The sequence below is a fragment of the Typopeltis vanoorti genome, chromosome 1 (genome assembly GCF_054136105.1).
Source record: "Typopeltis vanoorti isolate ZY-2024b chromosome 1, IOZ_Tvanoo_1.0, whole genome shotgun sequence".
NCBI lineage: Eukaryota > Metazoa > Arthropoda > Arachnida > Uropygi > Thelyphonidae > Typopeltis > Typopeltis vanoorti.
The window spans coordinates 69271301-69284607 of record NC_143549.1 but is presented as its reverse complement, the minus strand read 5'-3'; the positions used below and the strand labels follow the sequence as shown (position 1 = coordinate 69284607).

At 35.4% G+C, this 13307-nt stretch overlaps 1 protein-coding gene across 2 annotated transcripts in view; it reads right to left on the bottom strand.

Moving 5' to 3' along the window:
• LOC150110069 (copine-8-like) overlaps window positions 1-13307 on the bottom strand; it is a 294861-nt gene that overhangs the window by 51009 nt on the left and 230545 nt on the right. For both annotated transcript variants that reach the window (XM_090391056.1, XM_090391066.1), the window contains exons 13-14: window positions 6662-6890; window positions 3538-3665 (exon numbers count right to left, since the gene is read on the bottom strand). In XM_090391056.1, the coding sequence (XP_090247182.1) occupies window positions 3538-3665; window positions 6662-6890 (357 nt within the window). The remainder of the gene's footprint in view (window positions 1-3537; window positions 3666-6661; window positions 6891-13307) is intronic.

Here is a 13307-nt window from a genome sequence, read left to right as displayed (position 1 = left end):
CCTGGCGGGCTATATTAGGTGTTCTTGGCCTTTGGGCTGAAATTCTTCTGATATATGTTTCCCAAATTTGGGGCAGTCTCATGCATTCAAATTTGTTGAAGTTTGGCATGTTCCTAAGGGCTGAGGCTGATTCCATGAATAGTCTTTCATATTTGAATTTGCTATGATGTATTACTGTGGCTTTCTTCTACCTTATTCTGTGGCGAGTATCCAGAGCATGGTCTGCAAGCCCAGAGTGGCTGTACTGGTGAAATCGGATGTAGTCCTTGTGTTCTGAGATTCTGATATTTGCTGTCCTGGCTGTCTGGCCAAAGTAGGACAATTTGCAGCTGCAAGGGACCTGGTATACACCAGATAGGTCTAGGGGAAGTGGTTGGTCTTTAGTGGAATGGATAAGGGATGCCGATTTTCTATATGGTCTGCAGCAAGAGGTCAAGTCATGTTTTTTTAGAATTTTGTTGATTTTTTCTGAGGTGCCTTGGATGTAGGGAATGGTGATGGATTTTTTTTTTTTTTTTTTTTTGGGGGGGGGGGGGGTGGTAGCCATTGGCCGAGAACTGAAATAAGGCTGAGGTTAAGGATGTGATTTAGTTCAGTAGTTAGGGCTTGGTCATTTTTTGAACAGATTAGTTTTGCCCTGTTGAATAGTGTCTTAATAACTCCATATTGTTGTGAGGGGGGGGGGGGGGAATTGTTGGTGAATGTATCCGCCTGTATGGGTGGGTTTTCTATAAACTGAGAAAACCAAGGTTCCATCAGGTTGGCAGATGACTAGTGTGTCTAGGAAGGGGGAGGCTATTGTTTTTCTCTTTTTCCAGGGTGAACTTGATTCTAGAATGTTGGTTGTTTAAGTGTGTTAAGAAGGAGAGGAGTGTATCGGGGCCATGTAGCCAAACAGCGAACACATCATCAATGTAGCAAAGCCATATGGTAGGTTTTTGTGGGGCAGAGTTTAAGGCTTTCTCTTCAAAAGTCTCCACAAAGAAGTTGGCCAAGGGTGGAGAAAGTAGTGAACCCATGGCTGTCCCCTCTAACTGTTGATAGAATTTTTCCTGCCATATGAAATAGCCTGAGTTCATTGTGAACTGAAATAGGGTGAGATATTGGGAGGAAATTTAGCTTGGATTAGCGCTAAGGTTTCTTTAAAGGGGGACATTTGTGAATAAGGAGGATTTTCATACTCCGATTTAGGCTTTCCACACAATACTCGTTGCTTTTCTTGCTTTTCTAGCCTGAGCCTCTTATACTCATGATATTCTTGCCACATCATCTTGTAGATATCTTGCTTAATAAGGTTACACATACATTTCACTCCCAATCTATTTATTCTTCGAACATTAGGGATACATTCAAATACCGCCTCATATAAGCATCTTTTCATTAAAATGACCATTAAAATGTATTGCTGACATTTTTCCCATTCAGTAACAGATAGCATGGGAGTATTCTCCTAAGTTGATCATAATTTCCAGCTTTGTAGTTCAGCATGTAACCTGTTTTAATCAGAGCATCAATACAAGTAGACTCTTCCCAAGAAAGTAGGGCATGATCACTGCCACCAATTGGTGGTAAAATAACCATTATTCTTAACAGAGACCCCCCCCTGCCATGCTATAAGCAAATCCAACACTCTGACCTCAAGTTCCTTCTTTCACATGCTGCTTGAGAAAAATTGTCTCGCAACAATTCAATAAATTCCTCTTATTTCTTATCATGAGATTTCTCTTCTACCCAATCAATTTTTGGAAAATTAAAGTCATCCATAATGATCATTCGTTTGGTACTCATAAAGCTAAAATAATGATGCATTTCTTTGTCCCCTGTTAACTGAGCCACCAGGTCTGTAGCAACACCCGACCATATATTTCATTTTGTTAGCCTTCACTACGCCAGATAGCCTCAAACTCACTGTAATATGGGACATGTTGCCATCATTTTTTGTGTTTCTACCATAACTGGACGTACGTTATCTGATATCATTAGTAGTACTCCTCCTCCTCCTCTCCTATCTCTTGTCATTCCTAAAAATAGTATACCCATTACACTCTATCTCAGTTATCATATCTGATTCTGATAGCCAGGTTTTACTAATGCCAACAATCTTAGGCCACATTATATTTAATAAAGCAACAAACTCAACCACTCTGTTTCTGATGCTCTTGGCATTTGTGTATAGACATAATAAATTGCCAACTAGCCTATTCTTATAATTAGATATGCAATCTATTTGGCCTTGTTGTAGAACTTTCTCTTTTCCCTCCCCCAGACATACTTAAAAGGTCTGAACCCAAAGCATATTTTTCCACCTCTGCCACGTACATAACCATGTTCGAAGACATTCATATCTTTATCCTGTTTGCATACCATTGCTGAACTTTCATACAAATTTTTCTCATTCCTCCCTTGATGATTTAGTTTCTCTGACTCTCTGGCATTAGGTCTCATACAAATAAGTAATTTTTCTAGGCTCCTGATGCTAAACGAATTCAAGTATGGGCCTTCCCTCTTATTTTCTGCCATCAAACTCAGACCACACATCTAAAAACTCCCATCCACTTCTTCTACACAGTGCACACATGAAATCATTCCTTCTAAATTCAGTAATATTATATTGGTAGCAAATCTATAATTTTTACTCTCTCACATTTTTTTTTTTTTTGCTTTTTCCAACAGACCTTTCATATCTTCTCTGATACTATATTTCTCACAACTTTAATTATTAGTACCTGCCAGAACTACCATCTCTTTTGCTTTTCTTTTTTTAATTATGTTTGTTATATCTTTAATTTTTGCCCCGGGGAAAGTAGAAGTTGTGATTCCCTGAGTAAGTGCAAATTTTATGATTGAATCAGCATACTATATCATCTCTTTTTTTTTTCTTATATTTTAACTGACTTACCTTGTTGTTATTAATATTATGATTACCAAGGTCAATGGTTTCCTGCCTGTTCTTGTTATGATCCTTTTTCTTATCCTGTCTAAGTTTAGCTAAACGTTTTTCCACTTTTTCTAATTCTCTGGTTGATTTTCTAATAATTTCTTTTAATCAAGATATTTCTAATGTCAGCTTATCCTCAGATAAATTATCATCATCATGGTAGCAGCACTTTTGTTCATCAGGACAAACGCTCTCCTCAGTAGTAACAGCTTTAGACACTGGCCTGTAGTGATGAGTTTTCGGCACCATTCTTAAGAGTAGTAAAAACTAATAATATTTCTGCAATTATGTTATAAAATGCTGTAGTACAATAATTACTCTAAAAGACTACAATAATGTACTAAAACATTCAATAAAACAAAAATCACAGATCTTTCAGGAGCTTTCTAACAGCATGTCTAACATGTCCAGATATCCTTGAACCCAATTATCAAAGTAAAATCTTAGATAAGTATGGTGAAAACTTCACAGAGTTTATGAACAGGTGTAACATTAATTGTATATTTAGTGGAATATTCTGTGTGTGTGTGTGCACATACAGTTTAGAGGAAAACCTTGCATAAAGGTGTTTTATTTTTAAAAAAATATTTTGATCATACCTTGCCACATGATTAATTACAGGAGAGAAGTTTGTTGGGCCATATAACTGAACAGAAGAGAGAGTCCTGTGGTATGCTTGCAAGATACCTTCCACCCCTTGACAGTATGGATTACTTGGATCACCATTCTGAAAAGAATTAAGGAAGAAACTAGGTATATATAGCATGTACTTGTGAGGTATTCATATTGTGGTTATAGTAACATAACTGCAGTTACTATGATATAACTGTACACACTTGTATATGTGTGCGCGCGTGTGTGTACACACATACTTCTCTTTCATTTCAGATATTTTATAAGAAAATTAATACTCAGTGGAAGTGGCACGTGCATCCTCTGCACTAGGCCACCCGAAAATAGACTTATAGTTCAAGTCTAGTCGCCAACTGGAGGAACTTTTTCTAAGCCTTTCTTCAACCAGTTCCACAAATAAGTCAATCTCTGGCACAGGCAAGCGTGTTTTTCTCCCATAAACTTAAGAAAATTGACCATAGATCCCACATTATTTCAGACAATAACACATTCTGTTAGGGTTAGATAGCATTCATCAGATGTCACTTGTAATTACTGATAGCCTTGGGAACAGCTATCTCTGATTGGCTACTGGTGGAGATTGAATTGCCCACTCAAGCCTCCAAAAGATAGATAGGGTTAAAATGCCTCACTTACTCCCTATAATGGAATAAAAGGTGTTAGCTTATTATTATTATATGTAAAAACCTTTTATACCTATTTTAGTAAAATAGATATAATCATGTTTTTACACCTATTCTTTCAGTATTTCAGTAGAAAATCTTTCAGTATTTCCCCGAAATGGACAACAATTTTGAATGAAAAAGAAAGTCATTTAATATCAGTGTTGAAACAATGCCAAAGAACCTTTCAGTCAAAAGAACAAATATTAGTTGTTCTTTTTTGAGAATATTGATGGCATTCTTAAAGTTGATTATGACCAGAGTACACTAATGGCTACACATCAATAAGGAATATCCAATTTTGTCAGAAAAAGCTCCAGAGTATCTTCTCCCCTTCCTTTCTTGAATGGAAAGTCCCATCTATGGCTAAAAATAACAATACAGAACCAAATTTCAAACTTCTTCCCAATGAAAAAAATTTCCTTCATCTCATTATACCTTTAGTTATTGTTGAAAAATTTAAGTTTCATAAATTTTGTTTTTACTCTATATATATTGGATTCGTATAACTAAAAATTAATTAATAATTTTTAAAAAAATGTTTCACATGTTTATAATTTATTATAATGAAAATGGTAAAAAAAGAAATGCATCATCATCAAATTCCCACCATGTACCCTCAAGGGGTGTACAGGATATGATAGTACTACATGAAAAATTTACATCATTGCTAACTTCCTATCTACAATTTTCCTCTAAATCAGTCTGTTACTTGTCAAGGCTCCAACATTATCAGATCTTGTATTTCTATCATCTAAGGCACTTATTACCATATCAATCCACCTATATCTTGGTCTTCCTCTGGGTCGTTTTCCTGCCAACCTGGCAGAGAACACTTGTTTTGCTAATCTTTCCTTGTCCATTCTGTTTAAGTGACTATACCACCTGAGATTAGCTCTGCTGATGAATTCCTGGATGCTGACAATGTCGTTCTTTCCTAATATCATCGTTTTTAATATGATATTGCCATTGATGCCATCTGTTCACGCTTCTAATCTTTCTCAGGACTCTCATATCTGCGGTCTCTTGTCTTTGGTCAAGTGTTTTACTTCTGACCCAGTTCTCAGTTCCATAAGTTAAAACAGGTTTGAACACTGTCTTGTATACAGCTAATTTAGTTTCCCAACTAATTTCTCTCTTATTCCATATGAATTTATTCAATTGACTTCCTACATACAGCTTTGTTGATTCTGTTGTGTATTTCCATATTTAATTCACCATCTTCACTTCGGGGTGCTTAAGGGTCAAAGCTGTATAACTGATAGGAGACCTCTCCGTAGCCTTTAAAGGAAAGTGGAGAACTGACCAGGGCTTCTGACCTAATGTCCAATCCTCACCTTCTCGTGGTGCACTCTGTTGGGTATCTACCTAGATACTGAACGAACAAGGATGCGCTGGCAATTTGGGATTTAGCCGACCAAATTGTATTCTTATTAGCTTAAAGCAAAATACAAAATGATAGTACAACATGACAAAAAGAAATGCATGTATAAGAGCACAGAAATGAAAGAAGAATATTGTAAAATGAATCAAAAATTATAAAAAAGAGAAGATATTCTTGATGCCTGAAGCAATTATTACATAAAGGGAATCTTGGGGAGCCTAAAGACTAAATGCAGATGGCACAGCCATTTCATACTGCTTTTTAATTATTCATAAATGTATCAAGCCACCCATTTCATTCAATCACTATTTTCCACACAGAAAATCTAGTCCTTAAGCTCTTGCTAATCACACTTGTCCAAAACTCCAGGATGACCCCCACCCCCACCACCACCTTGTTCTCCTTCAGTCATAATATATTCAAAATTTTCTTTGGTATCACCAACAAACCTTCAGTCTATCCTCATTAAGAGCACTTTGCATCTGTACATAAAAAGTACAGATATGTCATACAAAATCTTATAAAAGAGGGAAAATAACCAAGTTCTCCACTCGCCAGTGTGTGTTTCAAAGGATCACTTATAATCCAAGCGATCCTTTGAGTAACTGTGATATGACCTCTGAACTTCACCTCCCTGTCCACAATTACAAAAATCCCCAGTTTCATCAATTTCCTGCATTTCAGTTCTGTCAATACAGAACTGCACACTGAAAGGCTACCTCTTCTGTCCAAAGTGTATAAGTCCACTGCAAAGTGCAGTGAAAGTAGCCAGATTCTCCTAAGTGCATCAAAGGACAATATGGAGATCAGTTTTTAGGACATGAGTTTAGAAGAATTTGAAGGCTTGGGATGCTTGAGCAAGGTTTGCCATTTGCAAACTTTGCTCAAACATCCCAAGCAAAAACATCCCTATTCATAGCAAAACTACAGATAGGGATTTGAGGTCTACTGTCTACCTTTCATCAGCATTTTGTTGTTGTTGTTGTTCTAAGTAAATAAATTAAGGATTAACTAATTGATATGCACATAAACACAAATTCTTACTAAGAAGAATTCATGAGATACTCTTCCATCTGGAGGAAGTTTGGCACCAAAACCTAAGGCAGGAAATAATTTGTCCCTATCATAATCTTGTATGATTTCTCCTACAGCTCTTATTGCCAAAGCATAAGCATTTGGCTGTTGTGGATTCATGTAATGAAGGGAAGCTGGATCACGTGGATCACCATTTGATGCAGTAAAGTCCACAGCAACTGTAAAATGCATCTGTGTCCTGAAAGAAAGAAAGAAAGAAAAAATGTTAATTATATTTCAAAGTAGTGGATTACAGAAAGAGCAATCAACAGTAGATTTATACATACAAATATTCATTAAAGGAACATAAAGAAATACTTCTACATTAAAATCCTATCCATCTTCAGTCAAATGTATTAATCTTTATTTTTTTTTAATATATTAATACATTCACATTGGGGCAAGAAGAAACTTCACAGACTGTCCTTGACTGACAAGATGTATTCTCCCATATTGTGGTATATTTCATACTGCTTTTCAGAAAATGTGCCACATATTATAATGGGTTCTTCAATCAGAAAATCTGTATAAGGAATGCATTTGTTTCAGAATGAATTAAAAATCAATAATTAAAGAGTCATATATTTGGTTGGTATATCACCCAATTTTTTGACCTTCATATCAAGATCATTATCTGGAGTATACATGTACATACAAAGAAACAAGTTACGTTTACATACTCATAGCATGCTCAAGTCTAACTAGTTTGATCAACTATTAACGCTACTAGCCTAACCTCCGGTGGGGAAAAAAAAAACTTATTACATCCAAGCTAGAGTCCTGTTATCTGTTGGCTAGAAATTACTAACAGATAAATTAACAACAGTTAGGCTAGAGATTACTCACAGTTAAATTAGAAAACAAAAACAGTATTGAATGGTCAATATATGAAATAAGAGCTGAAATTATTGCTCAAAGTCATTAAGTGAGGGTTTGCTGAAGCACTTGAAAAGAAGTTATGTGGGCTAATTGTGTGATATCCATATTCTTGGGATTTGAGTAAGTGTCGATCTGAAGATAACAGTTGCCCAAATTTTTGAGCAAATTAATGCAACCTTACAATTTGAATTGTTTCACTTACTCATTATTGTGCATAAACTGTAACATGTTGCTTTGTGCTCTGAAGATGATGTTAGTTTGAAATCCAGCAAAATATAAGATAAATATAAAGTTAAACATATTTCATGTAATTTAGTTCGTTTGATGTTGTAATATCATTAAAAATAAGTTATGAATAATGTTCACTTAAGTTTGTCTATTAGATTGGTATAGGGTGTTAAGTGTGTGATCCAAGAAGCGCTTGATTTACACTTATCAAGATTGTTAAATTTTATGCTTCTTTTGTGTTCTTTTTTATGGATTGTAATTGTGTGTCCAGTTTCACCAATATAAGGTAAGTTACAGGTGCAATGGATTTGGTATACCCTGGGGTGATTGTCATCATCTGGAGTATGTACAAAGAAACAAGCCATATTATAATACACATAGTATGCTAAAGTTACACAAGGATGCTGATCTTGTTATGAAGGTCAAATGTCAGGTGATTATTTTGGTTAAACTGAAGTTATTATAACATGATTGTTGCCTCTATAATTTATTAAAATGAAATAATCATCGCGTAACTATTAACAAAATGATTCTCATAATCCATGGAGATCTAACTCATAAGTGATGCAATTATTATGATAAGCTAAAAGATACGTGTCACTTTTGATCAAGCGGATGTTTTTTTTTTTTTTTAAAATGTATACAGATGGCGATCTTATTCCTAACTGCATCAAGCTTAAAAAAGAAATTTACATCAGCTAAAGCACTACATATCTATGTCCACACAGAGAAAGCAATATTTAGAGAGCAAATTCAAATGTCCCAAAATAAAATTATGAATTTGAAATCAAACTCTCTAGTTAGATGAATCTTTATATTTGGAATGTGCTTGAAAGGATCACTGACAACTCAGAAATTCTAGAAATTAATAATAATAAAAAAAAAAAGATTATAGCTAAATTTCATAGACTAAACAGCTAGATTTGAACAAGACTCATATAAACAAAACCAATTAGGATATCTCCTCTCTAGTGAATAACTATAGCAGCAGCAAACCACCACAAATAACTGCCATGTGATCAACTTGTCCAGACACACCCTAAATAATGGTGACCTTTTGCTACTTAATAAAAGTAAAAACTTTGCAGTAGCACCAAGAACTGTTAATAAACTGGATATAATGTACAATATTAAAAGGGGCATTAAATTTCTTCCACCTAATATTGCTGATAAAATTCATTCAGAAACTTGTAACATTTTGAATACCCAAGTAATATGTAGCAATCTCACCAAAACAAAACTAGTCGCTATCAAGACATTAAAAGCTAATAAGGATATCGTTATAACAAAGGCTGACTAAAGAAATACTACTTGTTGGAAGTTTTTCCACTTGGTTATACTATAAATAAAGATACCAAGAAATTATATACTTGGTTTAATTCTTTATCCAATTGTAAGCAAACAAAGTTTGTGCCTGAAATATAATCAAGATAGAGCAACTATATAGAAGATAATGATTGCACATCACTTTCCTTAGTATCCCATAATGCAAAGCACATATCCTTATGGGTATGTACGAGGGTGGTCTAAAAAGTTCTCAGCCTAACAATGAAAAAACGAATTTATAATTTCACTTTTTGTTTTTTTTTTCAACATAATCTCCCTTAAGACTAATGCATTTATTCCAGTGATGCTCTAGCACCATTATCCGGTCCCTGTAGTGGTTCTTAGTAAGATCTGCAAAATACCACTCTACAGCTGCAATCACCTCTTGATTCAAAGAAAAACACTGACCAGCGAGGAAGAGTTTTAGTTTTGAGAAGCGATAGAAATCAGAAGGAGCCAAATCTGGGGAATAGGGTGGATGTTCCAACAATTCATAGTGCCTAATCAACAATCCCTAAATTTTCCCATTGCCAAAACACTTTAGTGGGCAGGTGCATTGTCCTGATGAAAGATAATTTTTTTTCATCTGCAAACCGGGTCTTTTCTCACAATTTTTTTCATCTAATCTGGTTAAAAGATCGGAACAATATTCCCTGGTTATTGTTTTACCATTTTCAAGATAATTAATAAACAAAATGCCTTTAGCATTCCAAAACACTGATGCCATGACCTTTCCTGCTGATGGAACCGACTTTGTCTTCTTTGGCACTGAACAACTGGCTTCTGTCCATTGTTTTTGACTGCTTTTTGCATTCTGGTGTGCAATGGTGAATCCAAGTCTCATCCATAGTAATAAATCGATGCACAAAATTAGTTTTATTCTTGTTAAAACGCTCCAAGCACTATTCAGAGATTTTCATGTGAGTGTGTTTTTGATTTACTGTGAGCACACGTAGCACCCATCTTGTGCAAAGCTTTTTCATATGCAATTCTTCATAATGTGAAGTTCACATTATGGGCAAATATCAAGAATAGTGATCGGAGCTCGCTCCACTTCTACCACGAGTTGCCCCAGCTTGCACTACCCTTGGGATCAGTGCTGCAGTATCCAGGTATTTGCTTACGCTTGGAATCGCCGAACTTTATATAGTTTCTACTATATTCGGCATGAAACTCTTTGAGTTTCTTATTTGGCTAAGAAATTATATGGGATGTAATATCCCTTAACTTAAACAAGTTATATGTCGCCGAATTGAAGCCTTTGGCTCTTCACATATCTAATTATATCCTACACGTTCTTTTGAAATGTCTATAGCCTCAGCAATTTCATGCACTTTGACTTTCCGGTTATCCAATACCATACTGTGCATGTGATCAATGATTTCTGGTGTTGTTACACTTTTTAGATGTCCTTCATGTGGATCATCTTCAAGGCTGATATGGCCACTCAGAAGCCCATTTCTTAACTGTCGAAAACAAAGGAGAAGAGTGCCCATAAACTTTTATGAACTTCGAATGAATTTCTTTTGGTGGTAAACCTTCTTTTACCAAAGAATTTTATAACCGCACGATACTCAATTTTAGCCATTTCAAGGGCATATAGACAACACTTTTGATTCAGACAGCTGTATAAAACAAACTACTTGATAGAATAACTTGCAATTTCACATGGATGCTTATGAGACAGATGTACTAACTTATAAAAAAAAAAATCCGTTGCCATCTACGGTCAAGGCCAAGAACTTTTCAGACCACTCTCATATAATGCTATGCATTATGGGAAGGGTCAGTACCCAGACAGTTTCGACCCCTGTTGAGGTCTCATCAATGGGAACCACTCAGAAGTGATACTAAAGTTGAAGTAATGCAGAAGTCATATTTTCATATATGTGTTGCCAAAAAGTGTGACATCTTATTATGAAAATATTCTGGATTAGAGATAGCTGTTGGAAGATTTTCCACTTGGTTATACTATAAATTAAACATACCAAGAAATTATATACTTGGTTTAATCCTTTATCCAAGTGAAAGTAAACAAAGTTGGCGACTGATGAGACTTCATAATGCATAGCATTATACATACCTGTAAGGCTATGTGCTTTGCATTATGGGATACTAAGGCAAGTGATGTGGAGTCATTAGCTTCTATATACGAGTTGCCCTGTCCTCATTATATTTCACGTGCAAACTTTGTTTGCTTACACTTGAATAAAGGATTAAACCAAGTACAAGCAGCCTGTGGTTTAAGCCTCACTTCTGTTCCTGAAAAAATAGGCATAAACTGAATCGCCGTAAAACGAACCCAATTTTAATGGAATGTATGTTCCATGCAGTCAAAAAAATGCAAACAAAATATGTGTAACATACATATATATTTGTTAAAATAAAATTATTAATAACAAAAATAAAACAAAGTTATATACAAAAAATATGATTTTTTTTGTATATAACTTCAAAAAGATATTACATATTTCTATGTTGAAGTTCCTGGTTCCGGATCACCTGCATTTGTTTTGTAAAAAAAGTATCCAGTGTTAACTGCCTAGATTTTCTTTTTCTTTCTTTAAGGAGTTCAGTGTAAGGTCGAATAGATCCGATTACACTCTTTTTTACGTTCACACTCCGTTCCCAATCACGGTCCATTTTGCAGAGTTCATCAGTCAATGTCTCTATGCTTGCAAGGAGACGCTGTAAATCAGCGTCTTTTTTTATATATCTCAGAGGATCTTCTTCGTTTTCTTTCTCCTCCTTTGGATGTTGACTTAATTGTTCGGCTAATTCTTTTAAGTCTTCATTGGAAAGCAGTTTATCATGGCTCTCTAAGAATTCTGTTACATCTTCAGCTGTAATATTGTCCAATCCCATCTCTTGCGCAAGCTTGGTAACATATTCAATAACACTCTCCTCTTGTTCTAATTCCTTGAAGTGGTGCATAAATGCTGGAAGAAGTTTTCCCCATGCTCCTTTTAAACACTTTGCTGACACGTCGTTCCAAGCTGCCTCGATGTTGTTAATGCCTTTCAAATTATCGGATGACTGCCAATAGTCTTTAATAGTTTTTCCTGAAGTGTCCAAGATGCTTACCATTTCCATAAATGTCAGAGGTAATAGACTTTGAAGATTGATATAATTCCCTGATCCATCGGTTGCAAAAGCGATGTTGTGTTTGGGGCATGTAAACAACCTTGACATCCAATGGTGTTCTTACTTCAACAAGGTTTTGAGGATGTCCAGGGGCATTATCCAAGAGAAGCAATGTATCAATCTATAAAAACGTCTTGTTTAACCCAAGCTTTCTTGTTTCATTTCCAATAGACTGGATTGGAACATTCTTCACAGAAAATGAAGGTGCATGATGGCAATTTTTTCCAGTAGAGCCCGGTCTCATCAACATTAAAAATGAGATCAGGAAGATAACTTCCTTGTTCTACACAGTCTTGAAATTCTTTAGGAAAAGCAGCCACTGCTGCAACATCTGCACTTGACACCTCACCACATAATTTGACACTATGGCACTTACTTTGAGACTTAAATCTCATGAACCAACCTTTGCTTCCTAAAAATGTTTCTTTGCCTCCATCTGTCTTTATAAGATCCTCAAAAATTGTTTTTTGTTTTCTCAGTTATAACAGCTTGCATCAGAGGAATGTTTTTCTGACTCAAGTCATCCACCCATAATGATAATCATTTTTCCATTTTTTCATGAAGTTTAAACCTGCTATAATGTACATGTTTTGGATTTAGTGCTGCCGTAGATTGTTGCGCAGACTGTTTTATTCTATCTGCATTTTTCATAATTGTAGTAACAGTCGATGGAGGTAAGTTCATACTTCTACAGACATAAGCACGTGTCTGCCCATCTTCCATTCTTCGAATCACCTCCATCTTCTTTTCAAGTGTGATTGATTTCCGCGCCTTCTTAACACCAAGTTCTGCTAACTTTTCTGCACTTCTTTTATCAGACATGGTATTGTAATTGCATACTTTATCAATTTAAATAAGTATGTATGTACGTATGTAAACAAATTTAAATAAAACAATTAGGTAGATTCAACAATAAAACTAGGTTTGATACATATACATCGTAGTAGCTCAGTAAACACTCAAACGCTAGAGTGCCTGCTAACATCGTTTCTCAGTCAGACCACACTACAGTAAGAAAGCACGCACAGGCATCTGGCGT